General features: G+C 38.2%; 1 protein-coding gene across 1 annotated transcript; it reads right to left on the bottom strand.

Annotated features, from left to right (window-relative positions):
- Positions 1–16: 16 nt before the first annotated feature.
- Positions 17–27,962, bottom strand: Fam162a (family with sequence similarity 162 member A). Its single transcript, XM_046457912.2, has 5 exons — positions 27,813–27,962; positions 8,438–8,560; positions 5,323–5,431; positions 2,099–2,207; positions 17–275 (listed from the first exon to the last, which is right to left on the bottom strand). The coding sequence occupies exons 1-5, from the start codon at positions 27,844–27,846 to the stop codon at positions 183–185; spliced, it is 468 nt and encodes a 155-aa protein (XP_046313868.1). The 5' UTR covers positions 27,847–27,962; the 3' UTR covers positions 17–182.
- Positions 27,963–27,989: the final 27 nt, after the last annotated feature.

The raw sequence follows: 27,989 nt of genomic DNA, 5'->3' as shown, positions 1-27,989 counted from the left end.
CCACAAAACATAAAACAAGTCTTTAAGAAAATTTATTTGTATATCTATAGCAGAAAATAGGGAAAGAGTCTGTGCAAAACATATAGTGATGAAGTGGAGCCTCACCATATCCTTTTAAATACAGGCTTGCTGCAACATTATTCCTGGATTTTCAAAATCCAGCCAGGACGGATGCTTCTCTGCTACTCTGTTTTAGCCTTCATGGCTGCTTCCTCTCTGAGACGAGCTTTCTTTTCTAAGTTCAAGCTTGTTAAAGACTCATTTCTTTTGGCAGCCTAAAATGAAGTAAATTTGAACAGGCGATTATGTCAAGTTGAAGAGAATGTCATTATCTTACAGTGAGGACAGCAGGGTCCTCCACACGTGTTCTATATCCTGTGATGCTCCAGACTACAGTAGCCTATCTAAGCACAAGATTAGTGTATACCTCTCCCTTTCTGGCCTCTTTCTATAGATTTGCAGCTTCTTTTCCTTACATTTTTCATTCCCTTGTTTTTCCCTTTTTCTTCCCTTCCTCTCCACTTCTCGTTGATATTAAGTACCTTCTCAATTTCCATTTTTTCTCCTTTTACTTTTCTTTGTTGCTACACTTCTCCTTCCCAACTCTTCTAGCTCCTTACTGGAGCTTACTTACATAAACAGATTAGTATGGTATAGAACATGAGAGGAACTCATGCACATATGGCTTGGATGGTGCGAAAAGAAATCCCAAATATTTGCTTCTGCAGTAAACAAACTCAGCAAGTTTAAACAAATATACAAAAGCAGTGCACTTTTCTGAGAATTCTGAAAACCCACATGTCCTCTTCAGAAGCTTCTGAAGGTTTCAATCTGAGAACTATGCATGAGAGGTCAAAGATGGAGACAGGGAAAACTGAAGTGGTACAGCATCAGTGTTTTCAAGAGAACTTGGCCTAGGTCAGCAATCTTGCCCCTTTGTGCACCTGTGAGGTCAGCTTAAAATGGGCAGTGTTTTCATTTAACTGCAAGACTCTAAAGAGAGCCAGAAGTTCATTTCCTTTTACTCTGAAGTCACTGAGGATAAGGAAATAGTTAACAATGGGTGTGTAGAAGAATCTTTTTAGTATCTGTTAATAGTTATAAGACATCTCTTCCAACATGGAAGCTGTAACACATAGTACCAGACATTAAAAGATAGTTTTGACCAGCACTACTGAATATAAAAATAACTAATAAGATAAAATACTAGGAGGTTTGGTAACATGCAAATCTGGATCTAAATTTTTGCTTTGATACTTTGAGTTTGGGAAAATTATTGAGCATCTCTAAGTTTCAATTTCTTCCTTTATTAAAAAACAGTAATAAGAAAACTATATCTCAGGTTCTGAGGATTATTATGGTGAGTAAATGAGCTTAAAAGTTTACCCTTCTACATGGTAAGCACTCAATAAATGGGAAAAATTTTACTCTACTTCCATTAGGCAGCTCTGTTATAAGGGAGTTGTGTAGCCTTAGGTAAGTTACTTAAGCTTTCCAGGCTAGTTTCCTCATCTATAAATGAGTACCTATCTTACAGTGCTGCTGTGAGGTTCAAATGAGACAATAATAGCCAAGTATCTGGAACGCAGTAAGAATTCAATTAGCAATAGCTGTTAATTATAATCTATTGAAAAAAAGATTTCTAGATTTTCATTCCTATGTGCTATTTAGAAGCAGTGGTCCTTAAACATGGCTACATTTGGCTGAGCCTCAAATAAAGAATCATGATAAGATGTTCATCATGATTAAGGCAGTTATAGTAAGGATAAATAAGTCCAAGTACTGACAGTGCTTTATAAATATGCAAAGTGCTTTAAAATACCACTGTCCTATTTCTTGTTTCATGTTATTTATGTTATTTATGACAACTATGATAACACTTTTTTACACAAAACTAATATTTCTTCATCATGCCAAAATTAGGCCTTGCTATTTATCCTGACACAATAGCTCATGTTTGTCCCACTTTGTCTTTTGTTTCCTATCATTTCTTGTGTAGAAAATAGCCTCTTCTTGGTCAGTAAACACAAGGGTCAATCCCTGCTTTCCTCCTGGTTCTTTGTGAAGAGAATTCAGACACAGGGGAACCCAGTCTCACCTTCTTGCCCTCGATAATCATCAGGATGCATCCTACCACTGTCAAGGCGATCATTATATAGCTAACCTTTACCCGAATCTTGTTCTTTGCAGCATCAAGCATCTCAAACCTAATAATACAATGTGATCAAGAGACAATGTTAGTAACTTTTCTATTTCTGAAGTTGCAGCAAAATATCAAGTTCTGTGTACCATAGTTCAGAAGTAAAGTGTCTATAAACGTTTAAAAAAGGAGGTAGGAACTGGAGATCTCATAGATTCTTTGGGAGGATGGGCCATTTTCATAACTCATTTATGTGTTTAACAGCAAGATAACAAAAATTTAATTCAAAATAAGTAAGAAGACAATAATAAAGAAAGAGCCAGGAACAAAGCAAACAAAAATAAAAAATAAAAAAAAACCCAACCCCCCAAACCAGCAAGGCACATTAAACTACTTTTGCTATGGTGAGCCCCAATTTTGGCTCTCAGGTTTCCAGCAGCCAACACTAAAAATGAAACCATTAGCTGATTCTCCTTTGGGTTCTTAAGAAAATATGTGATATAGTGATTGAAGAATGCCTTGGTAATAGATACTGCTATGAGCTTCCAACACAAAGTACAATTCGGAAAGAAAAACCAATATGAGAAAGTCAAACAATGTGCTCTATATAATCTGTCTTTTTGCTCTGTCTTGAACTAGGAATAGATTTGAGAATATCTGAGCCTGTAGAAAGATCCTTTAAGTGACAGTCCCTTAATGTTTATCTTTTAACTAATGATTTGCTAAAACTGAGTGAAAGTTTGCTTTGGCAAGTGCCTGGAGTATAGTAGCTCTTCTAATCTGTCCTCTTGAGTGTACACACATGTGCCCCAATAGAAAGTTGGGGGTTGGATCATCATCTTGGATGAAAGCCAAGGGGCATAACATGGAAGAGTCTAAAGAGAAAGCCACTCTATCTTGGTTATTTTGTAGGTAGACAGTGGTTCTATTGCCTGGATGCCTGTAGAATCTCAAGGCACACAGCATGTGGAGTCATAAGTGGGCCCGAGATAAAGAATTTCTGGTCTCCTCCAAAGTATACACAGGGAAGTAATCATCTTTAGATGATGGAATTGGAGTGCTTTTTAGCTTTTCCTCCCCCACATCTTTAACACAAATTATTTTGAAAAATCAGATGGGGAAATGGTTTTTAAAAAATGCTCGGAAGGAGGCACAGGGCTTGGAATGTTGCAGGTGGATAGGAGGAGGACCCTTAAATATGATATGAGCTGGGAACTACAAGGCAGCAATGTGGAAGGAGTTCGCTAGGTACCAAAACTGGGCCTGCAGTGGTAGAAACCAAGAACAACTTCTAAAGACAGTGAATTACTCAAGAGCATCTGAGATCACACTACTACCCATTTTGGCTGTATTTTATGTTAATTGGTATGTCCCGCTGAAGTGCTGTGATCCTCATGTACAGTGATATATTTTACATGTAAAGGAACATTTAAAAAAAAGTAAAATACATTTAAATAAGGCCATGATATTGTTATTCATCCCATAGGAAGCAATAAGGTTAGGCAGTACCTGTTCAGAACTACCAGCTCAAGGATAAATGGTTGCCTGAGTTCAGGAAAAAGTCTTTTGGGGTGACTCACAGACAATATTTCAGACCTGAGGTGATCCTGGAACCAACTAAAGGGCAGGCTGGGGAAGGTATTCCATAGCAAAGCCTATACACCATCAGTTAGAAAAATGTGTAGCAGCTAGAATATTCAGAAAGAAATCAGAGCACAGACAAGAACTTGATGATGTCACTGTTATTTCTAGGGTGCTCTTATTTTCCAGGAGAGTACACTATCACTTAAACTAACACAGACAAGGGTTTTTCTGCTGAAACAACCCTAGTGAAAATAACGTGCTAATCTGACTGACAGAGCAGAAGGGCTCTACTGCTAGGTGCAGGGAACACAAGCCTATAGTCCCAGCTACTTGGGAGGCTGAGATGGGAAGATCACCTGAGCCCAGGTGTTCAAGACCAGTCTGGACAATACAGTGAGACTGTATTGTAAGTAAAAATTTAAAAATTGTAAGTAAAAAATTTAAAAAATTTAAAATTCTTTTGTAAGAGAAAATAAATACTATCTTTCTGGAAAATAGTTCCTCAATGAACCCAGTTCTTTTTCAATCACGAAAACAAGAAGGCCTCAGAAGAGTTTACTACTTGAAAGAACTTGCAGGAACTTTGTGTGAAGTCTATCTCTGAGTAGGATGGTGCCCAGAGAGGAGCACGCACGTACTTCTCAGAACCCCTTCTGGCTAAGATGCCTACCAGTCAGGGTATTTGGGAACACTGTTGCCAAGTGGTATTGATTCTGACACCCAAGGGATATTTGGCAATATCTAGAGATTTTTTTTTCACCGCTAAGGGAGTGATGCTGGCTTCTAAAGGGTAAAAGCCAGGGGTGCTGTTAAATATCCTCCAACACACAAGTCAGGCCCTATAGTGGAATATTCCATCCTAAAATGTTAACAGTGCTAAGTTTGAGAAACCCTGGGTTGGAGGACCCTGTGCTCCATTATCTACGAAGTGAAAAAGTCCAGGATTATAGCCAAATCTATGTTTAAGGAAGTTAGTGACAGCGGGGACTCTTTTTTCCTCTCGGAAAAAGAATGTATTACACTGAAACTCTTCTATGCCTAACTCTTGAGTGGATTTTGTAGAATATATAGTTACTGTCACTGATATCAACATGATTTACCAAGATTAAATATAAAAACTTAAAAAAGTAAACATTATTGTTTAGTCACATTCCTGTAACTAGAAGATGAAGCTAAATATCAGCTTACTTTGGAATATCTGACAGACATAAGTTTTCTAGCACTTTTTTTTTTTTTTTGGTACTAGGGATTGAACTCAGGAGAACTTGAACACTGAGCCACATCTTTTAAATTTTATTTAGAGACAGGGTCTATTTTTGTATTTTATTTAGAGACAGGGTCTCACTGAGTTGCTTAATGCCTCATTTTTGCTGAGGCTGGCTTCAAACTTGAGACCCTCCTGCCTCAGCAGGCGTGTGTCACTGCACCAGGTTTCCAGCACTGTTTTTGTTCTAGATATTTTCCAAAAACCAATTAGCAAAGTGAAAATATTTCTGAATTTGGTTGAAAGATTTTAAACAGTCGGGACTCAGAAGTTTTCCCTGAAAACAGATCAGTGAGAAACACAAGCTGATTACAACACTGAGTTCAGCACTCACGAGATAGTCTCTGGGATTTCCTCTTCCTTTTTGAAGCGACCTGACCATATCAGGATCTTCCTCTCCCAATCTGTTGGTTTGTGTAATGGCACTCTGTGGCTGGAAGTGTCTGTGAGAAAAACAAGACAAGAAATTTTACTTCAGATTATAACTCCCAAATTTAGCAAGAGAAAAAATGCTATTTGTGCTTTTTTGCTATTCACTAAATAGAAACACTGAGAAATTTCAAGCTAATTAGAGCTTTGTTAGAATGAAATTTCTTAGAAAGCTTTGTTTTTCTTTAACTCTTTTTTTTTTTTTTTTTTTTGTGGTACTGGGGATTGAACCCAGAGGCCTTCTACCACTAACCCCAACACTTCATTTTTGACCCAGGAGCTAAGTCACTCAGCATGGCCTTGAATTTGTGATCCTCCTACCTCAACCTTCTGAGTCCATGTGATTATAGGTGTGCACCACATGCCCAGCTAAGGATGCTTTGTTTTTCAAATGAGATTCCAAAATGCCCTGAGGATTGAGGTAAAATAAAAGCAGTATTTCTCCATACAAACACTAACTACTGAAAAGGAAAAGAACACCATGAACAAAAATATGAAGGTAAGGATGAACTAAGAAGGGAACAGTAAGGAACTTTTCTGAATCCAGCAGAATGAATCTATAAGGTAAGATCAGGTTATAAAACACCTTGACCATCAAACTAAGGAATTTACACCTAGTTTGGGAACTATGTTTTGTTTGAGATGGGGTCTCACTATGTTGACCAGGCTGGTACTGAACTCCTAGGGTCCAGAGATCCTCCTGAAAAACTGGCACTATAAGTGGTGCCACCACTCCTGGCTTGGAAACTATATTTTGAAGCAAGGAAAAGATTAATATTTTAATCTACATAATGGATGGAAGAAAGAAAGGGGGTAAAAAGTCAAAACAGGATCTGTAATATAAGGATGAGGTTATAATGTTCTGTCAGTGTTGTAACCATGGGAAGAAAGGTCAGTCTAAGGATGACTGAAATTATCTGGAGACTGATTAAGACAAAGAAGGAATCCCAAAAACCCTCAAATTTGGAGGACTAAGAAAATAGTAGTATTGTTAGTCAAAAGACTAAGAAAGAAACAACAGGAAATGAAAAAACACAATTACTGTTTTTTAAAAAATTTTGTATTTGTTCTACTTAGTTGAACATGACATCAGAATACATTTCAATTCATCATACACAAATGGAGTGCAACATTTCAATTCTCTGGTTGTACATGCTGTAGGGATGCACCATTCGTGTAATCATACATGTACCTAGGGTAACGATGTCCATTTCATTCCACCCTCTTTCCTCTCCTCGTAACTCCTCTCTGCCCTCCCCTTTGCCCAGTCCAGAGTTCCTCCATTCTTCCCATGTCCCCCACCATCATAGATCAGTATCCACTATCAAAGGAAACATTCCACCTTGGTTTTTTGGGGTTGGCTTACTTTGCTTAGCATAATGTTCTCCAACTCCGTCTATTTACCTGTGAATACCATAATTTTATTCTCTTTTAATGCTCAGTATTCCATTGTGTATTTGTACCACAGTTTCTTTATCCATTCATCTATTGATGGGCATCTAGGTGGGTTCCACAGTTTAGCTATTGTGGAACTATATTCAGCTGCTATAAACATTGGTGCAGCTACGTCACTATAGTATGCTGATTTTAAGTCCGTCCTTTGAGTATAGAACAATTACTGTTTTTTATCTTATTTTATTTTTATGGTGCTGGGGATTAAATCCAGGGCCTCCACATAGGCTAGGCCAGGGTTCTACCTCTGAGCTCTATCTCAAGCCCCATAAAAACTATTTAGATTTGCTACGTATGAAGGAAATTTATGCCATCTGAGTATGTTTCATTAATAAGACAGGAGTAGAGAAAAACATTTGTGCAAAGGGTGGCCAGTGAAGGTGGTAAAGAGCAGAGGACCAAGGACTCAGCCTTAGACCATGACCCAAGAAAAGGGACAGAGGAAAAAGGAAGCAGAGGGAAGTGCCAAAGAGGCAGATGAACAGAAAAAGTACCAAACTAAAGACTATGAGGGAAGCACAGATATGCTGGAGATTAGAGTCTCATCCCATCTTTCATCTACTACTTACATTGCTCTTGCAGGTCCATCCCCTTGATGGCTACACCTCATGCCTATCACCATACTTTCGTTTATGCTGCACCTTTCACCTACCTAATCAGAAGTCCACAATAAAAGGAATAGAAAAGTTACCAGGAAAAAAGTACAGAAAGAACCAAAGGCAAGAAAAGAGGTCTGGAAGTACAGAAATAGTGCTGCTGTAGTATTATCTTTTATTTTTTCCAGCACTTGACACAATTTTCTTTATAATTCTTAAATTTTGGAAGTGATATATACCCGATAGACAATTCAGAAAGTATATATGTTTAAAAAGAAAAATTTAAATCTCCTAATTTTATTATCATTTTATAGCTATTTTATTTATTTGACATTTAGATTTACTTCTAATTTTCCATGTGTATATATATATATACGGTAATGTCTTTATACTCCAAGCTTTTCCCACAATATAGTGATTATTCCTTAGGACAGATCCTGGAAGTAACAAGGTCAAAGGATAAAAACATTTTTAAGTACTTAACAAATATTCTTTAGGGATGGTTCATTTCCATGCAGTAAGTTCTGGACTTCCATGAAGCAGCAGTAGATAAATATCAGTTTTTATATTATATAGTAGTGACAGTGACAAGGATTTGAGTTAGGGATGTGGAATGTATGTGGCTACAGTTAATACCCAAACCTTAGTCTTGATTCTGCTATATCCAAAATGTAATTTCTTGATTTGGCTTTATTTTTGGGATTCCTTAAAAGATAATTTCTAAACTATTATTTACTTTGATACATCTGTACTACTAAAGCTCCAGTTCCAGCCCTTGAAGCAAGAAAGAAGAAAATGGCAAATGTAGAAATTATTGTGCCTGTGAACATATACAATACGGGAAGCTTAAACTACAAGTTTGGGCATGATGTAGGACCCTCTAAGACTACATCTCTTTTAGGTTCTTTTGAAGAGTTGTCCAACACTTTGAGAGATACCTATTGATTAACTACAAAACCAATACAAACTTACAGGATGGCGCTTTGGGAGTTTCCTGTGGTTTAGTGCAAAATCCATTTACTCGCTTCAAATCAAAGTTTCTGGTAAACCTTAGAGATGAGGCAGCATCTTTTTCATATAACCTAAAAAAATTCCCTAGAAAAGAGAAAAATATTTTCAGAGAGAAAATTTGACGTTTTCTCAAGATTAGAAATGCTTCTAAGTTGTATGTTTAAAAATAGTAGCTCATTTAGAAAATTAATATACTATATGTAAGATACATAACTATTTAAGGTGCTATGCTTGGTGTTGTTTAAAACTATAAATGCTTTGCTGATTAGGAAATTAAGAATCTCCAACATAAATGTTTCATCAACTATAAATTTTTATTTAAGTAATTCTCACATGTGTATTGTTATGATGACTCTGGTGGCAACACATGTATTATGGCATTCAGCTTGTTTAGGTAAAAGAATAGCAACCTCCTAGAAGTGGTAAATGAAGTCATCAAGTATAGTCATATATAAATACAGTTTTACACATAAATATGTAGTTTTATATTAACTTATAAAATATATGTAGTTTTTTGAAAAATTTAAATTCAAAGCACATATAAAAATTATTACCAACTTCTACATGTTCATCACCCAGTTTCAACAATTATCAATACCTGCCAATAAATATTTTTCACCTAAATGTAATCATTCTCTACCCCCTATTGGATTACATAAAGCAAATTCCAAACATTATATTATTTATTCAATAAACACTTGAGTAAGCATCTTAAAACCACTTTCTAAAATCACATCCAGAATACCATTACTATAACTAAAAAATATTTCCTTAATACCAATATATTATGATCAAATGATACTAAGATTCAATTTCTCAAACGGGCTCATGGGTGTTATCATTATTGTGGTGGTGCTGGGGATAGAACCCAGTGCCTCACTCATGCTAGGCAAGCGCTCTAGCACTGAGCTACATCACCAGGACCCCCCCTTTTTAATAGTTGGTTTGTTCTAACTAAATGCACACATTGAATATGACTGATGCTTCCTGAGTTTTTAAAATCTACAGGTTTGTTCTCTCTTTATAACTTTCTTTTGGGGGGGACGGGTAGGAGTCATGTATTTGTTGGAAAAACTAGAGTCATCAATCCTACAGAGCTTCCCTCATTTTATATTTTGCTGAATGCATCACCACCATGTTGTGGCTACCATTTTCTTCTAACTCCTTTATTTCTTGAAGACAGATTTTTGAAGGAGATAAGATTCAAGAGGATATTTTTGCTAGATGATGTCATAGATAGTACTATGTACTTTCTATGAAATCACATGAAGAAATGTATACTGGCCGGGGTGGTGGCGCATGCCTGTAATCCCAGGCTGAGACAGGATGATCTCGAGTTTAAAGCCAGGCTCAGCAAAAAATGAGGCACTAAGTAACTCAGTGAGACCCTGTCTATAAATAAAGCACAAAATAGAGGTGGGGATGTGGTTCAGTGGGTGAGTGCCTGGAGTTCAATCCCTAGTATCCAACCCCTGCAAAAAAAGTGTACACTGGCCTGGCATGGTGGCACACCTGTAATCCCAGCAGCTCAGCAGCCTGAGGCAGGAGGTTTGAAAGTTCAAAGCCAGCCTCAGCAACTTAGTGAGGCCCTAAGCAACTCAGCGAGACCCTGTTTCTAAATAAAAATAGGGCTGGGGACGTGGCTCAGTGGTTGAGGACCCCTGGGTTTAATCCCTAGTACCAAAAAATAAAGAAGTATATACTGCCCAGCATGGTGGTGCACACCTGTAAATCCAGTGACTCAGGAGGGTGAGGCAGAAGGATCACAATTTCAAGGCCAGCCTCAGGAACTTAGCAAAATGTCACAAAATAAAAAATAAAAAGAGGGGATGTAACTCAGTGGTAGAGTACCCCTGGGTTCAATCTCCAGTACCAAAAAACAAAACCCAAAACACCCCAAAATATGTACATCAACTTTGTCTCTTTGTGATATTAAAATTGATCGGTAAAGAATTGGGAGGCTGAGTGAGATAGGAGATTACAAATTCAAGGCCAGCCTCAGTAAGTTAGAGAGGCCCTCAGCAACTTAGGGAGGCTCTGTCCCAAAATAGAAAATAAAAACAGCTGGGGATTTGGCTCAGTGGTTAAGTGCCCCTGGGTTCAATTCTTGGTACAAAAAAGAAAAAATAATAAATTGATGGGTAGATGCTACCAGTCTGATTCACCCTTTATAAAGTTCCTCATCAACCTTTCATCTAGTGTTTTTTTTTGGCCAGGAAAGGTGACTGTTTCATTAGGGAGTTACAAAATGGTAGTATTATTTTTTCACATTAATATTTGATTATCCTAAGGTATAAGTCACCAATAAAATGTTAAGATTAATGCTTCATTTTTTTTTTTTTTTGGTACTGGGGATTGAACTCAGGGGCACTTGAACACTGAGCCACATCCCCAGCCCTATTTTGTGTTTTATTTAGAGACAGGGTCTCAATTAGTTGTTTAGTGCCTCACTTTTGCTGAGGCTGGCTTGAACTCCTGATCCTCCTGTCTCAGCCTCCCAAGCTGCTGGGATTACAGGCGTGAACCACCATGCCCGGCTAATGCTTGATTCCTTTCCTTTATTTTCCAGTTTTCTAATTAGTGAATTGGGTTTCCTTGCAAACTTTTGTTTGAAATTAAAGAATATGCATTTTAACACATGTGATATACTCCAATCTGTTTCAGTTATTATTATATTAATGCTCAAATGTTCTAATCTTTAGTCATTGGGAACCCTATGAGAATGGCTCAAGTCCTTTTGAACATTGCTCAGTGATCACTGATAGCTTCCTCATCTCTGACAAGATGTTCTGGGCTCATTTTGAACATCCCTTGCCCCTGACCTGGAATCACACATTCCTCCAAGGGGTTCTGTTTCCTTTAAAGAAGAAATGGTACAAATTGGTTTTTAGAGACCCCCATAGGGAGTCTCATGGTTTGTCACCATTTCTAAGCCTTTATAATGAACAAATCAAGGAAACATTCTTCTCAAAATAATACTTTTAAGAAATTAGCTTTCAGTGTGAATCACTGAATCAATCAATAATAATCAGAATTTACTGGGTGCAGTGGCGCACACCTGTAATCCCAGCGGCTCAGGAGGCTGAGGCAGGAGGATCCCAATTTCAAAGCCAGCCTCAACAATGGCAAGGCACTAATCAAATCAGTGAGACCTGTCTCTAAATAAAATACAAAATAGGTCTGAGGATGTGGCTCAGCAATTCAGAGCCCCTGAGTTCAATCCCCAGTACCAAATAATACTAATCACCACCATCATCATAATTAAAAACAGAGAAAACCAGAAAGTTTTATGTTTTAATTTGTTCCAATTAGTTATACAGTTGAATGCATTTTGGCACATTGTACACAAATGGAGCACAATTTTTCCTTCCTCTGGCTGAACATGGTGCAGTGTCACTCCGGTAGTGTAATCATACATATATATATATAGGGTAATAATGTCAATCTTATTCCATCATCCATCCCATCCCCATACCCTCTCTACTCCCCGTCCTCCCCTCTGCACAATCCTAAACTCCTTCATTCTTCCTCCCACCCCCATTTGGATCAGTATCCACTTATCAGAGAAAACATTTGGCCTTTGTTTTTTGGGTTTGGCTTATTTCACTAAGCATGATATTCTCCAGTTCATCAATTTACTGACAAATGCCATAATTTCATTCGTCTTTGAGGCTAAGTAATATTTCGTTGTGTGCATGTACCACATTTTCTGTATCCATTCATCTGTTGAAGGGCATCTAGGTTGGTTCCAATTCACAATAGTTTAGCTATTGTGAATTGAACTGCTATAAACATTGATGTGGCTGCATCACTGTAGTGTCGGGAGCCACTCTGGACAGGAGCTATGTACACACCTTTTTTTGACGAGTTTGTGGAAGATTAATTCTAATTTTCCTTTAAATGATTGGTAAAATTCACCACTGAAGTGATCTGGGCTTGGGCCTTTTGTTGTTGTTGTTACTGTCTGCTTTTGCAGGAAGTTTTAAAACTATTCAATCTCTTTATTCCGTATAGAGTTCTATTTCTTTTTTCAGTAATTTATGTCTTTTTAGACATGTGTCCATTTATCTATGTAATTTTTGGCATATAATTGTTCATAGTATTCCCTTGCATGCTGTGTATTTGGCCACAGAAATGCTTGTTGAGCTTAGTGGTCAGCTAATTAGAGACTTTAAAATGTCTCCTACAAAAATAAATAAATAAATAAAATGCCTCCTACAAATAAGTTTGTTAGCCTTTGCTGAAGGACTCTTGAAGGTGCATTGAAGCAAGTCTTTTAACCATAGGAAGGCAGCTTACAATAATAACTTAGTCTTTAATTCCTGCTTGCATAGAGTCTAGATATGAGTCAGAGGTGAAGGTTTATGGATTTCTCAGGTCTTTCCTAGAGCACATTCACAATCTTACACATATTCCATCCCTGAAATATGTCAGATCTTTTCAATGTCAAAATGGAAATCTATTCCCCAGATTTTGCTTTCAAATTTTTCAACTGCTTCCTTTCTGACCCAGTGGTTATTGCCTTCCTATGTTATACTAAGTAAATGCTGCCATTTTCAATAAAAGCCTCAGGAGAAGCTGTTTGCAAACAGGAAGATCTAAGTCAAGTGAAAAAGAAAAGTCCTTTAAGTGGAGGTTCTTAGGGAGTCATCATGGAGATCAGACACTAAGCGTTTTCTGGAGCTGGAGCTTTGAGGAGCTCCAAACCCATTTTACCTTCTTCAGTGTCTGCCAGACTGCTGATATTTGTAACTATTGGGATTTGTAAAGCTGAGAGGAGACAGGGATAAGGCAAGATAAAACTTCACAAGAGCCTGGCACGGTGGCACGTGCCTGTAATCCTAGGGGCTCAGGAGGCAGAAGCAGAAGGATTTCGACTTCAAAGCCAGCCTCAGCAATTTAGCAAGATACTAAGCAACTCAGTGAGACCCTATCTCAAAATAAAATACAAAATAGGGCTGGGGATGTGGCTAAGTGGTTGTGTGCCCCTGAGTTCAATCCAGGGTACTCACCTCCCACACCCCTGCAAAAAAAACCCCAAAACCAAAAAACTTCATAAGACTTGTTCTTACCATGATTCAGTCACTTTTTTTAAAAATAAATGCTCCTCAGATTGTCAAGCCCCTGGTTATTTTTCAGAGTTATGAGACAGCTTATTTTTTAATAATTTCTGGCAGTGTTTTCCTTGCTTTTTTGTAGGAATGGAATTTTCAGAGGTCCTTACCCTGACACACTGGAAATTAGAATCTCGGTGTAAAAACTAGAAGTTAAACCATAGTCTGATTTCTTCCATAAAAGACCTTATTCATTTCCATTTTTTTAGTTATAAATTGACAATATCTTTTTTATTTATGTGATACTGAAGCTTGAACTCAGTGCCTCATGTGTGCTAGGCGAGCACACTACCACTGCGCCACAACTCTAGCCCCTCATTTCCATTTTCTAGGTCTGGATCCCTGAGAGCTCTGCCTGGGTCCAGGTAACCACAACATCAGTGCCATGTAGGGGAAGCAAGTGACACCATAAGGAAAGTAGATAAATTATAATTGCTCTCAGCTTGCTTCCTTATTTTAAATGTAGCAATACTTACTGCACCAGGGCTGAGTGGAAGGTTTAATGGAAAAACATACATGGGATTATCTGCCAAATGCTTGAAACACATCAAGAACTCTATGGTTAAGTTCATTTTTCAAAATTACTAGTTTTTGTATATAAAATATACCCCAAAGTCTCAGATGTTGAAGGCTTGGTCCTCTTAATGCCTCAATGTTCAAATGTATGGCATTTGAGAAGTGATTGGATCAGGCACTAATTTCATGAACAGATTAATCCATTGTTAAGTTCATAGCTGAACAGGCCATTAGGAGGTGGGGTCTAGTTTGGTGGAAGCAGGCCAAAGGGGGAGGGTCTTAAAGAGGTATATCTTGTTCCCACCCAGCCTGTTCTTCCCTTTCCCCCTGCTTCCACTTCCCAGTTGCTATGAGGTGAGCAGCTCTGCTCTACCATACCTTTTTGGCCATGATGTTCTCCCTCACCACAGGCCTATAACACGGAGTCAGCCAACCATGGGCTGAAACCTCTAAATCTGTGGGCCCAGATATATCTTTCCTCCAAGATATTTTTCCGCAGGTATGTTATTACAATGATGGAAAGCTCACTAACACATTACTTAAAATAGTAATCTTCAGAATTTACAGGGCAGTTTTTAAACTTTATCTCTAAGGTGGTCAGAATTTCTGACAATGATAATTATGCAGTTGTGAGGACATGAGAAACAAAATCCATGAAATTCTTCAACAGTTCTTCATATCTCTCAGGATTAAGACAAAATTATTGAATGCTGTAATTCTCAAACTAGTGCATATCAGTCACTTGCAATTTCTCAATCAACAGTTCTTGTGGTGGAGGTAGGAAAGTTGCATTTCTTTCTTTTTTTTCTTTAGATACTGGGGTTTGAACCCAGGGGGCGCTCTACCACTGAACTGCACACCCAGCCCCTTTTGCTTTTTTGAGAAAGGGTATCACTAAATTGCAAAGGCGGTCTTCAGACTTGGAATCTTCCTGCTTCAGTCTCTCAAGTTGTAATTTCAGCTGTTCACCACTGTACTGGCTGGGAATTTACATTTTTAACAAGTTCTTAGGGGATGCTGCTACTATTAGTTTTAGACTACACTTTAAGAACTCCTAAATTGTGGTAAAATATACATAACAAAAAATGTATCATTTAAACTACCTTTCAGTGTCTATTCAGTGGTGTTATATACATTTACATTGTTTAAACACTTCTAACATCCATCTCCAATACTTTTTCATCTTCATCAGAAAACCACCGTTTTAATGTGACCTACAAGGCACCGTCTCACACTGTGCTATCCCATTCCTTCTCTGTGGCAGGCACTTAGAAAGGAGCAAGGTTAACCTGCAGCATGCTAGAAGGACTCTGCTTTCCAAATACAAAACAGAGAAAGAATCAACAATTATTTCCTTAGATAGTTACCCTTTTCCATCCCTCTTAATTAGAACAGAGGCAGTTTAGGGGAATCGAATGGAACAGAGGCTGTTAAGAAGAGAAGACAAACTGCCACTGAGTGCAGTTTGGGTAATAATAATAAAGTAAAAAATAAAATCACAAAACAAAACCATATAAACACGTACACTTACTATCAATTATATTGAAGATATGCATACTGGAGATATTAATTCAAAAATTAATAATTGAATACCTACTATATGCCAGGCACTGCTTTAAGCAAAATACAAAAAGAATAAAAATCACTGGGCACAGTAGCACATGCCTATAATCTCAGCAACTTGGTAGATGGAGGCAGGAGCATCACAAATTCAAGGCCAGCCTCAGCAACTTAGCAAGGCTCTAAGCAACTTAGCAAGAGACCCTGTCTCAAAATAAAAAATAAAAAGGAGTGGGGATGGAGCAGTGGTAAAATTCCCCTGGATTCAATCCTCAGTACCCCTCCCTAAATAAATAAATAAGCAAATAAGTAAATAAAAACAAGCAATAAAAACCTGAGCCAGTAGGACTTAGATTCTACTGGGGAAAAAATTACATTATGTCAGATTCTGAGTGCTGGGGGTGGGGAAGAAGGTGGGTTTGAAGTGTCTGTATGTCTAGAAAGGGGATGGACACATGTGAAATTTTAGTTAGGGGAGCCAGGGAAGTTCTCTTTGAGAGTGTCACTTTTGAAGGAAGTGAGGGAGCTAGTTATGCAACTATTTGGTGGAAGAATATTTTAAGCAGAAAGAACAGTAAGTGCAAAGGCCCTAAAGTGATTTTAGGGACCACAAAGAGGAGAGTGGAAAAGAGCAAATAATAGGAAGAGAATTAGAATCTGAGGTCAGAAGTATGTGGGTAAAAGTGGCAAGCAGAAACTTGAAGACATGAGAGGTTTACCTAGATCAGAAGATATCTCCCAACTTTCTCTTACTGCATGCCAATAACTTTTACCTCCCTAAAATAAAAATGTGATTAAAATATATGCAAATACGATCTAATTATAATCAGACATATGACCAATTTAAGAATAATGTTAAAAATTTATCATTAAAAACAGTCATGAAGTACTTGTGATCTTGGTTTTTATTTTATAACAAAATGAAAGTATAAACAAGCTCTAGTATCATCAAGACCTTTTCTATCTCTTTGAGATAGAACATATTGCCCCAAACATCCAAGACAGAATTTTCCATCCTCTGGTAGATCACAATTAAAAACATAGGAACCCAAAGAAAAATAGTCCTTTAACCTTCTGGCTGTTCTTGCAGCTTGTCTCTGACTGACCAGTTCTGTGTCCCCAGGGACCTAGCAGGAAGTCAAGTTAAAGATTCATAGCTCTCTAAGGCTATGATTAGCAATGGCTGGCTAATCTTAAGGGTAGAGGTTCTCAAACCTTAGTATAAGAATCATCTGGAGAACTTGTAATAAAGATTACTGGACTGGGCTGGGGTTGTGGTTCAGTGGTAGAATGCTTGCCTAGTTGTGAAAGGCACTGGGTTCAATCCTCAGCACCACATAAAAATAAACAAACAACAACAAAAAGATTACTGGACCACTCTGCCAGTTTCTGATTTAATAGGTATGGACGGAAGAGGTATGGTTCTTACACTGTCCCAGGTGATGCTGATTTTGCTTGTGTGGGGACTTACAATTAGAAAACCAGTGCCTTACAAATATTATTGCTAGCTCCTGGCTGTATATGGCTAACTGGGATGAGGCTGGCTCAAGTATTGCCTTCTTTCCTGGTAGTTCCCTTCTTTCTACAAAAATCCATTCCAGCCTCAGAATGGGCAGTGGACAGGAGTGAGAATGCTCCCCACCCAGACTATTTTAAGATACTCCTGGAGAACAATAATGCAACATGGGACATGACAAATCTTTTGAGAATCAGTGAGGATAAATGAAGGTTCAGTAAATGCTGGAGAAAAAAAGGGAACTTTGGAAGATTATCAGATTTAGTTTTGCTTAACCTACTGTCAAGATTAGCTGCAAGTAACATGTTGCTATGAAGTTCGGCAGTATTTATTTTTAAAAAAATTTGTCAAAACTATACATTACAAAGATCCTTAACATATAAAAATTTAAAACAACAACCAGGATGCTGGGGAATACATATTTCCTAGCTCTAGTGACTGGAAGGGCCTGGAATCCGTAACACTTTAATAGCAATGCTACTGTCCAGTCAGCAGAACTTAGTTTCTAAATACCTACTTCCTAGCAAATTGAATCAGGGCTCCTTAGAGAGAAATGGCTGATCTACACCAGGACAGAGAAAATATAAGAGCCTACAGCATCTTTTAGTACCAGAACGTAAGGAAGTATTCAAAAAACAAAAGGATAGAAGCATGTGAAGGGACACAGAAACTGATCTAAAAGAACCTAAACTAGAATAATTTGAGAAAATAATGTTATAAGAGACTATAAACCCACATAAAAAGTATGAGTCCATAGTAATATAAGTAACAAGATGAATAAATGGGGAGAGGGGATAAATTTTCTTACATAACAACTATCTGCAATATAGTATCTTGGATTGGATCCTGAAAGGATATATGGACATCACTGATGTAACTGATGAGATCTGAATAAAGTTAGTACTTTAGTTAATAGTAATGAACTAATGTTTACTTTCTTAATTTTGACAAATGTACCATGGTTATATACAATTTAACATCGCAGAAATTGGATAGGGGTTTACAGAACTCTGTACTATCTCTGCAGCTTTTCTGGAAATTGAAATCATAGGTACTTGGTTATTAATGATATCTCTTTTTAACATATATTTTAAAAATTTAGAATTTGATGTTATCTCTACAAAAAATATTATTCTCACTTGCACTCCCATATACTCCTGAAATGGGAGAGGAAAATAATGGGGTGGGGCACAGTAGGAAAAGGGAACAACTCCAGGTAGACCAAGAGTGTACAGGTGAGGGTCATCTGACTAGTGTACCTTGGTGAAATAAGGTGGGAAAATGATGGCATACATTTTGTCACATTCTAAGGCCCCTTGATATCCTCACGTGTAGCTGGCATCACCTGGCAGCTTGTTGGAAATGCAGACCCTCACTTCCTACCCAGACCTATACAATCTGTATCTTCATTTTTTTATGAGCTAGCCAGGTGACTCATGAATATTAAATTTTGGTATGGAAATGGACACCCTTATTCATTCAACAGTTGTTGAGTACTTACTATGTGCCAGACCAATGCCACATATTCTAGAATAGTGCTACTCAGCCTTAGCTAGGAGCTTCACAGAAATGCAGATTCTCTGGCTCACGCCAAACCTTCATACTTTCTGAGACTGGGGAGTAGAAATCTGTTTTCATAAGCTCTCCAGATCCTAAAGTTTGAAAAGCACTGCTCTTGAAAAGTAAAGTTCAAACTTTGCATATTGGAATCTCCAGAGTATCTTAAAAAATAAAATAAAGCTCAGTGCACAGGCACAACATAGACCAATTAAATTCAACTTCTGGGAGCACATTTAAATTCCACCTTGGGCATAATTTCAAGATTCCCCAATAATTCTAATGTGCTGCCATGTTTGAAAAAAGCTCCTCTATAATACAACCATTTGTAGTCCCTGCTGAACACAGGCTATATTAATGACCAGAGTACATCTGCAAAGCTTGATACCTTTGTCTCTGGATGGATTCAAAAATCCCTCTTTTTAATAGTTAATTTATGGAAGAAAAAGCAGCTCTACCTGAATTCTAACTTCTACACATCCATATGTAATCCATTATTCTGGAAGTTTGGAGTTCCTGTGGAATGCATTAAAATATGCCCAGTTTTCAGATTTTACAGAGCATGCACTCTCTAACACACTACCCAGTACTTGGTGACAAGCAGTGAACTGTCCTACAGTTGTCTTACCTTCTCATCCCCTTTGGAAAAAAGAGATTCTGTTCATGTCCCTCATCTACAGCCTGCCTGCCCTCATGGGTGAACATGTGTCTGATTATCCCACAAAGAATGACCATAGCCCCCACAGCAGATCCTATCACAGAGATATGAGACTGTTCAGCCACTTCACTCCCTTTTTATAATGTTCCACACTACCATGACCTTGGCTGGAAGAAATTATTTCTGGGGCAACAATTCCATTCCCATGTCCCATGCAAAGAGTTTTTAATCAATGTAAAAACTTAGGAATTTCTCCAATTAGCCCACAAATGCCTATTTAATCCTTTAAAAACTGAAATAGAATATGACCAGTATGTTTGCTGTCATAGGAAAGGGCAAATGTGAGGAAGAAACTTGGAAAATGTGTTTTGTGAATCACAGTCAATTTTAACTCTCAGAAGAAAAAAGCCAAATGTATTCTTACTCCGGGGACATCCAAGTTCCCATGCATACACTAATCAATACTGTAACTTTGTAATTATGATAAAACTGCTTAATAGACCTACTAGAAGAAATGATTAATGTAGTTTATGGAAGGTGAAGCTTTCATGCCCACCAGAACTCACGTAGAATAAAAAAACACTGATTTGGTCCCACATAAAGCAAACTAAAAAGGTTGACCACAAAAACAAAAACCAAACCCAAACCCAACCCAACCCAACCCACCAACAACAAAAACAAAAAAGGAGCTGGGGGGGTGCTGGGGATGTGGCTCAAGCGATAGCGCGCTCGCCTGGCGTGCGTGAGGCCCAGGTTCGATCCTCAGCACCACATACAAAGAAAGATGTTGTGTCTGCCGAAAACTAAAAAATAAATATTAAAAAAAAATTATCTCTCACAAAAAAGGAGCTGGGGCTGTAGCTCAGTGGTAGAGCACTTGCCTGGTACATGTGAGGCACTGGGTTTGATCCTCAGCACCACACAAAAAATAAATATATATTGTGTCCATCTACAACTAAACATACATATATTTGTATAGATACATTTTATATGTGTGTGTGTACCCAAGATGAAAAAAAAAACCCTCAAACATTAACTTGGTCTGAGTTTTTTTTTTTTGATCAGACCTGAATGGATTGAAATCTCATGTCTGCAAATCTGAGAATGGATGGACACTTTTCTGGTTTCAAACACTGACTGCGGTGTTCTGCTGTGTGACACTGACTTCTGGATCTGTCTGCCAGGCTACCCAGTTGTGTGACACATACACTCTACCTCCATCTTTTTTCTCAACCTTCCCTGCAATAAGTTTCATGCTGATGTTCTGGGACTCCAAATCTACTGAGATGACACTGGCCCTACTTATTCTGGCTGTGGATGTTGTGACCATCCATGCTTTCCCACAGTAAGAGTCCTTTTATCTGTCACACACACCTCAAAGAGTTTTGCCAAATAGGCAGTGCAGTTTGAACTGAGAAATGAGGGGAAAATGTGGTATTAGTTTTTTTGTCTGGGGTAACAGGGATTGAACCCAGGGCACTTAACCACTAAGCCACATCCCCAGTCCTTTATGTTTTATTTAGAGACAGGGTCTTGCTGAGCTGCCGAGGCTGGCTTTGAACTCATGATCTTCCTGCCTCAGTCTCCAGAGCTGCTGGAATTATAAAAAGTGGTGTTTTAGGAAGACAAATCTTGGCACAGAACATAGGGCAGGCCTGGGGGGAGGGAAGAATTGGTTAAAGGGAGCAGAAGAGGATAATGTGGATATGGAAACTAGGTGGTGTCACAATCCTGTAGTTTGACTGGGTAATATAAAGGAGACAGGATAGCTGTAAGAGAGAAAATGAGAAAAATAATAGGAGGAAAACAGAGTGACTCAGTTTTTGTGGGGGGTGATTGGAACTCCCTTATTACCATTTGTAACATTGTTTCTATAAGGAAAAAAAGAAAACCACAGGATTTAAAAACAAAGATTTATAAATAAACCTTTGTTACCTAGATAGTTTTCAAGCTTGGGGGAACTTAACAATTCTACTGTGGTAGTTACTGGTCAAGGACCTATTCCTTGATGATCTTTTCTCCTCTCATCAATATTCTAGCCCTTTTGAAAATGGCTATTTGAAACTCTCCAGGCATAGTTGTTGATCCCAGCTGTGAGACATATACACTCTACCTCTATCTGATTTCTCATCTTTCCCTGTAAACTGGGAAAAACACCAATCTTCCTTCATTGTGAATGAGCGAGCCCTTCTATCTGTGATGGCTCTCCTGAGTGACCCTGCACCAAACCATCACAACCTCTAGTTCCTTACTATACTCTGCCTTTTACTTGCCAAAGGTCATCACCCCATCTTAAATAAAAACAAAATAAAACAAAAACCAGCAACAAAAACCCTCATAAAATATTTGCTAATTATGGAAAATTTGGAAGCTAAAAAGAGGTACAAAAAAAGTTCTGAAAGCACTTATAATCACATTACCCAGAAATAATAACTTGGTGTATTTATTTCCAGACTTTTTTTCCTATTATCACACATAATGTACATTTTTCATCAGAAAATACTATATCTTACTTGAGTCACAAATACTATTCCCATATATTAAAACAAACTTCTGAGAGCTGTGTAATATCCAACACACAGATATAACCTGAATTTAATTTGCCCTACAGCTAGAATTGTTCTCAATTTTCACGAACGTTTCAATGGCTAGTTCTCTCTTTTTTTTTTTTTTGGTACCAGGGGTTGAACTCAGGGGCACTCAACCACTGAGCCACATCCCTAGCCCAATTTTGTACTTTACTTAAAGACAGGGTCTCACTGAGTTGCTTAGTACCTCGCCATTGCTGAGGCTGGCTTTGAACTTGCAATCAAAGTTCTCCCTTTAATTGCCTCAGCCTCCCAAACTTCAGGGATTATAGGTGTGTGCCACTGTACCCGGCTTCAATGACCAGTTTTCTAAATTTTGCTTTGTTTTTGAGATGGGGGTCTTGCTCCATTATCCAGACTGATCTCCAACTCCTGGGTTCAAGTGATCCTCCTGCCTCAGTCTCCCAAGGAGTTGAGACTGCAGCCTGCTACTATACCTGGCTCTTCTACATTAATCTTTGATGACATTCCTAACTATCTGTTTTCTTAGAATAAAATCTTGCCAGGGTTAAAGATTAGGCTATATAAAAAACAAACTGCTTTCCAGAAAGGTGAAACCAAGTTATACTTCTACCAGTAGATATCAGGTATTTCTGTTGCATGTCATAATAACACTGAGGTTCCACTATCTTGGACAAAACATTCACCTGTTGTCAACATCTTATAAATAAAATACTAAAATTCCTTTCATAGCTCAAGTGATTTAATCAACAATAGGTATTTTTTACCTTCACTTTACCACCCACGCTTCATTTCATTACAAGGTTTCTCCCCATCAATAGCTTCACGAAAATTGCTCAAACACTAGCGATCCTGTTCTCACCACATGACTATGTGTTTTAGACTCACAGGGAGCCCATTTTACTATACTCTTCCCATCTTCATGGCCATTTGACTGTACTGATCTCATTCTTCTATGAGGATTCAACCCTTTCTTATGTTACACATCACCTTCTTTTACTTCATATCCTATTTCTATGGTCTATCTTCTTTAATGATTTCTTTGTCACTTTCTATTAAACTATGACAGGTCTCCAAGATTCAGTCCTTACCACGATTGCGTGCTACTGTAGAGGGACTCCTCCATTCTATTTGTATTTTAAATATTTTTTTTAGTTGTAGATGTAGTTGGACACAATATCTTTATTTTATTTATTTATTTTTATGTGGTGCTGAGGATTGAACCCAGCGCCTCACATGTGCTAGGCGAGCACTCTACTGCTGAGCCCCAGCCCCAGGCCCAGCCTCTCTTCCATTCTATTTTAATAATCAGCTCTACACCAATGGTTCCCATATTTTTCTGTCCTATCTCCTCCGGTCTTTGACAAAGGGATCCCATCATCACCTACAATTCAAAGCCACCTACACCAAAACAACACATCTTCTCTGCCAAATAAACATAAATCTTTTAAGTTATTCTTGATTACTTCCCCAACTTCCTTATTTCTGACAGTGGGGTAACACTTCTATACTCAAATGCTTGTCTTTTAAGTTCTACCTTACATTATTCAAAGCCTCCAAACTTTTGTTTCTTCAAGACGTTTTCTACATACAATCCCTTTTTAGCATTTCCACCATCACTTCATACATGGATTACAGTTATACTGTTCCAGGTCACAACAATTTATCTTGTATGCAGGTGTCTTGATAATTTTTCAAAGATGTTTCTTTGATGACTTCAGCTTGAAGACTTTTTTTAATTCAAATCAAACAAATTCAAACTCCTCATAAAGACCTATTACCTCCTGATCAAAATCCAAGGTAATTCTTTCTCCTTACTTTCTTCCTAAGAACCTGTCCAGATTCATTATTGCCTCTATCTTTGCTCATGTTACTCCCACCTCCTCCAATGACAAATGTCAAATGAAGGAAGCCTTCAATTTACAAACCTACCCTTACAAATCTTTTCTTTTCTCTGTATTCCTGAAGCCAGTTGTATACTGGCTCTTGGGAAAGGCTGGTGAGAAATCCTGTTCTATAATGTTGCCAGTAACCTTCACCATAGCAGATTTCAAGCTACCAATGTAACACTTCAATTCTAAAATTAAAAAATGGGAAAAGATATGCACAACGTTGGCAGGAACTGGCCCCAAGACACCACAGCAGCACTTTCCAGAAGTTAGTATATATTATTTTGTATAGGTTGTCTGTGTGCATTGTGTAGATTGGTTTGCTCATGGCAATAAGCTAGCCCTAGGAAAAGGAGCAGTCTATTCATGTCAAGTACTTTCACAATATAACAGGGCACACAGTGTGTGCTCAATAAAAACCTATTGGTAAGACCTGAGGGATGTGATAAGCAAAGCCAAACATGGGAGTGGCTACAATAGGCATATTCTCATTTAGGGTTGGTTAGCAAGAACAAACAAAAAAAGCAATGAAGGAGCTGAATACAGTGGAAATAAAATCAGAATGGGAGCTAGGAAACACTGGTTATGTCACAGCTTTGTGCCTGTGTGTGACTCTTAGCAAGTGAATTCCTTTCTTGGGTCTTTAATTACCAAATGTGTAAAAATTAGGGAACTGGACTACATAAGATATCTTTTGACTATAAATGCTCTGAGACGTGGGTTCAACTCACAAGAACACAACCCACAATCCACTGCATTGGGAGTAAAAATGATCGTAATAAATTCATTTTAAAGTCTGACAAGTCAATGGAGTTTGAGGTAACAAAATTTTCTGAATGTGTGAAGGAACATTCTGGTAAGGCCATTCCAATATTCTGATCTAATAATCACCCTACAGAAGAGATAATATCCTTAAAGCTGTATCTACTTCATTCTACTCTCAAGGGAAAAGAAGTATGAAACTCACTTTATATCTACTTATTCCAAAATATTTCCTAGTGTTTCTCATCAAAATATTATGTATGGCCAGTACTATGAATTTTTCACTAATATGACCTGAGGATTTAGGAAGAACAGAATAGACCCAGTTAACCTCAAGGAATCCACAGCAGTGTGGGTCAGGTGCCATTAATTCCTATTCATTCACACTCATAGTTTTCATGAGTAATCAATGCAAGCTTTGGACCCTTTTTCTCAAAAACAGGCATATAATCATAAAACTTGAATAAAATTTCAGATGTTCACAAGACCTCTCATCTTCATAGGTGTCCAGAGTACGGCAAGTTAACCTGACCTATCTCTACATATACAAAACAATTAACAAATTCAAACTCATAAAAGTCTGTATTGTTTGCTAAAGGAGACCAGCAAAAATTTCTAATGGAAATAATTAATGTAAAGGTCCGTGGTTTCAATGATTGTTTTTGCTATTTGAAATTTTATTCACCTAGAGGACCTTATTCCTGACAAAATCTGGTGTTCAGGGTACTATGGTCATAGACAAGAGTAGCTTATTCCAGATAGTATTGTGGATAAGTCAAGTGTGCTTCAATTATGTTTCTATTTGATCTGCTACTCCTTTGGTTATGGTTGCTTATCATCAATCTTCTTTCTTGAAGAGCCATTTGCACATGAATGTGTATTTCCATTTCACAAATAAATCTGCATTATATGACTCTTCCATTTCACATTAATGAGACCCAATTGGCCATGGCAAAGAGCACAAATTTCAGAAGAGAGGGCACTGCCTTCAGCACTGTAGTTTTTTTTTTTTGCAAAGTGATCATGGACAAGTCACTTAACCCTCTGAACTGTTTCATTTACAAAAAGGTGAGGGGCTAATAAGACTTACCAGAGAGGGCTGCTGCACGAAATTAACCAAATAAAATAATGTATGTTAAGCATTTAGCTATAAAATAGGCAAAATAAAGCAGATCTCATGATAATGCTCACAAAAATATCATATATACACAGACCATTTATAAAGAACTGCTCACATAACCCCTCCTAGGTGTTATTCAAGTTTTTCTATCTGAAGTAAAATAAATAATTCTTTGATGGCTGAAGGAACTGTCTTAGTTAAGTTCCCAATAGTAAAGTTCTAAAGCATCATATGCCTGAAGAGAGGCTTTGGAAGTTCCATGATGCTCTAGTATAATAATCTCAAGACACGAAGTAAAATCAATCTGAATTCCAACTAATCAAAAACACTTTCACACAGGCTGCTTTATTTATTTATTTTTAACAAAGCATTGATTCTTTCCCTTGTCCTGCTAAAAAGCTTCACAATATTTAATAGAATATACACAAAAGATTTTAGGTGAATTAAATCAAACTAACAAAATCAAATGAAATCAATACCAGTATTTGGACTTTTCTTTTTTAGCAAAGGGAGTGTTTGCATTATAGGAAGTGATAATCTCCAGGTGCAACATATTTTCCATTCTATTCTTCATTGAAACACAAGATAAGCCATGTAAAGCATTACCTTTTTGATTATTATACTAGAGCATCATGGAGATGCAGGCTACATATTAAGCTTGGGAAACTTACACATTCAGTATTGGTTGGATGTGCTGGAGATACAAGGCCTCTCAACCCAGAACAATTTCTTTTCTTTCTTTTTTTTGGTCACTGTTTCATTTACATAACAATGTATATTTGCATTCTTTCATTAGCCAACTTTGGGGTTATTCTTCCTTTAAAAATTGAACAACTTTTAGTCGTGGGTGTGACCATCGGCTCTGGAGACTGAAGCAGGAGGATTGCGATTTCAAAGCCAGCCTCTGCAATTTAGCGAGGTGCTGAGCAACTCAGTGAGACTCTGTCTCTAATAAAATACAAAAAGGCCTAGGGATGTGGCTCAGTGGTCTAGTGTCCCTGAGTTCAATCCCTGGTACCCCTCCCCCCCCCAAAAATGAACAACTTTTAAATAATCTTGTACCATGGAACAAAAGCAAACGTTCATTATATCTCATCAAAGTTCATAAAGGTGAGCAAGAAAACTGTCCTGGCACCTACAGGAGTGAAGATGCCAACACCGATTTCTCAGCCCTACAGTAATGCCAAGGCTCTGCTGGTTTCCCCAAGAAGAGGAATTAAGTTCTCAGTTCCTAACTTCAAAATACCCACCACACAAATGTCTACCGAGAAAACGAACTGCAAGTTCTACATTTACATAAAACTTTTATCCAAGAAATTCAAAGCACTTAGTTGTAAGACTGCTTAAAAGTCATGTACTCCTCCTCCTTTTTTTTGGGGGGGGGTGCTGGGAATTGAATCCAAGGCCTTGTGCATGAGGCAAGCACCCTACCAACTGAGCTGTATCTCCAGCCCCGCGCCTCCCTTTTAAGAAAACATTTACTGGGCCTGGGGTTGTGGCTAAGAGGAAAAGCACTCGCCTGGCATGTAAGGGGGGTGGGGGGTGGGTTTGATCCTCAGCACCACTTAAAAAAAAATAAAATAAAGGTATTGTGTCCACCTACAACTAAAAAAATAAATGTTAAAAAAAAAGAAAACATTTACTATTATTCTGTGGGATCTTAAACCCCTTTTCCATTCAGACACTTAAACCGTGGGAAACTCCAGGCTCAGGTGGTCTGATAGCAAGAATAAACTCTTCTGATGATGGGGAGAGAGGCGGAGAGGAAAGATCAATTAGAATAACGGATAGGGAAGGTTAAGGTGGAAAGCAACAAGTTATAGGAATACCAAATACATTAAGGTGCTCAGAAGAGAAGGGAAAGGAGGGAGCAAGAACCCCTTATGTTGGTGGAAGCTGGATAAATAGAGGGCCAGGTGCCAGTGTACTGGGTTAGTCTCCAGCGTCTGCTTAGCAGCAGCTTGCTCAACCTTAGCTCTGTCCCATTACTGACACTAATAAGATGGAATTCCAAGCCATCGTGCATCAAGAAACCCAGCAATTCCCCGGCCTGAGCCGCAGGATTCCCTCTTCCCCAGCCCATTCTGAGTCTCACCAGCTGCCAGGCGCAGGCCGCGGAGGCTCCCCATGGCCGCCTACTCCGCCAACCACAGGACACCTACCGCGGCAGCGGTGGCGCTGGTGCGCTCAAAGTCACCCCTCGCCGGCGTGGGAGGGACGCGGGTGGAGCAGACTGGAGGGCCGATGGGCGGGGCGAGGGGCGGAACCAGCA

The sequence above is a fragment of the Marmota monax genome, unplaced genomic scaffold, assembly GCF_021218885.2.
Source record: "Marmota monax isolate L192 unplaced genomic scaffold, Marmota_monax_Labrador192_F-V1.1 WCK01_AAM20220418_F8-fsc00052, whole genome shotgun sequence".
Lineage (NCBI taxonomy): Eukaryota > Metazoa > Chordata > Mammalia > Rodentia > Sciuridae > Marmota > Marmota monax.
Note: the sequence above shows the minus strand (reverse complement) of the source record. Positions and strands in the feature narration are given on the sequence as shown.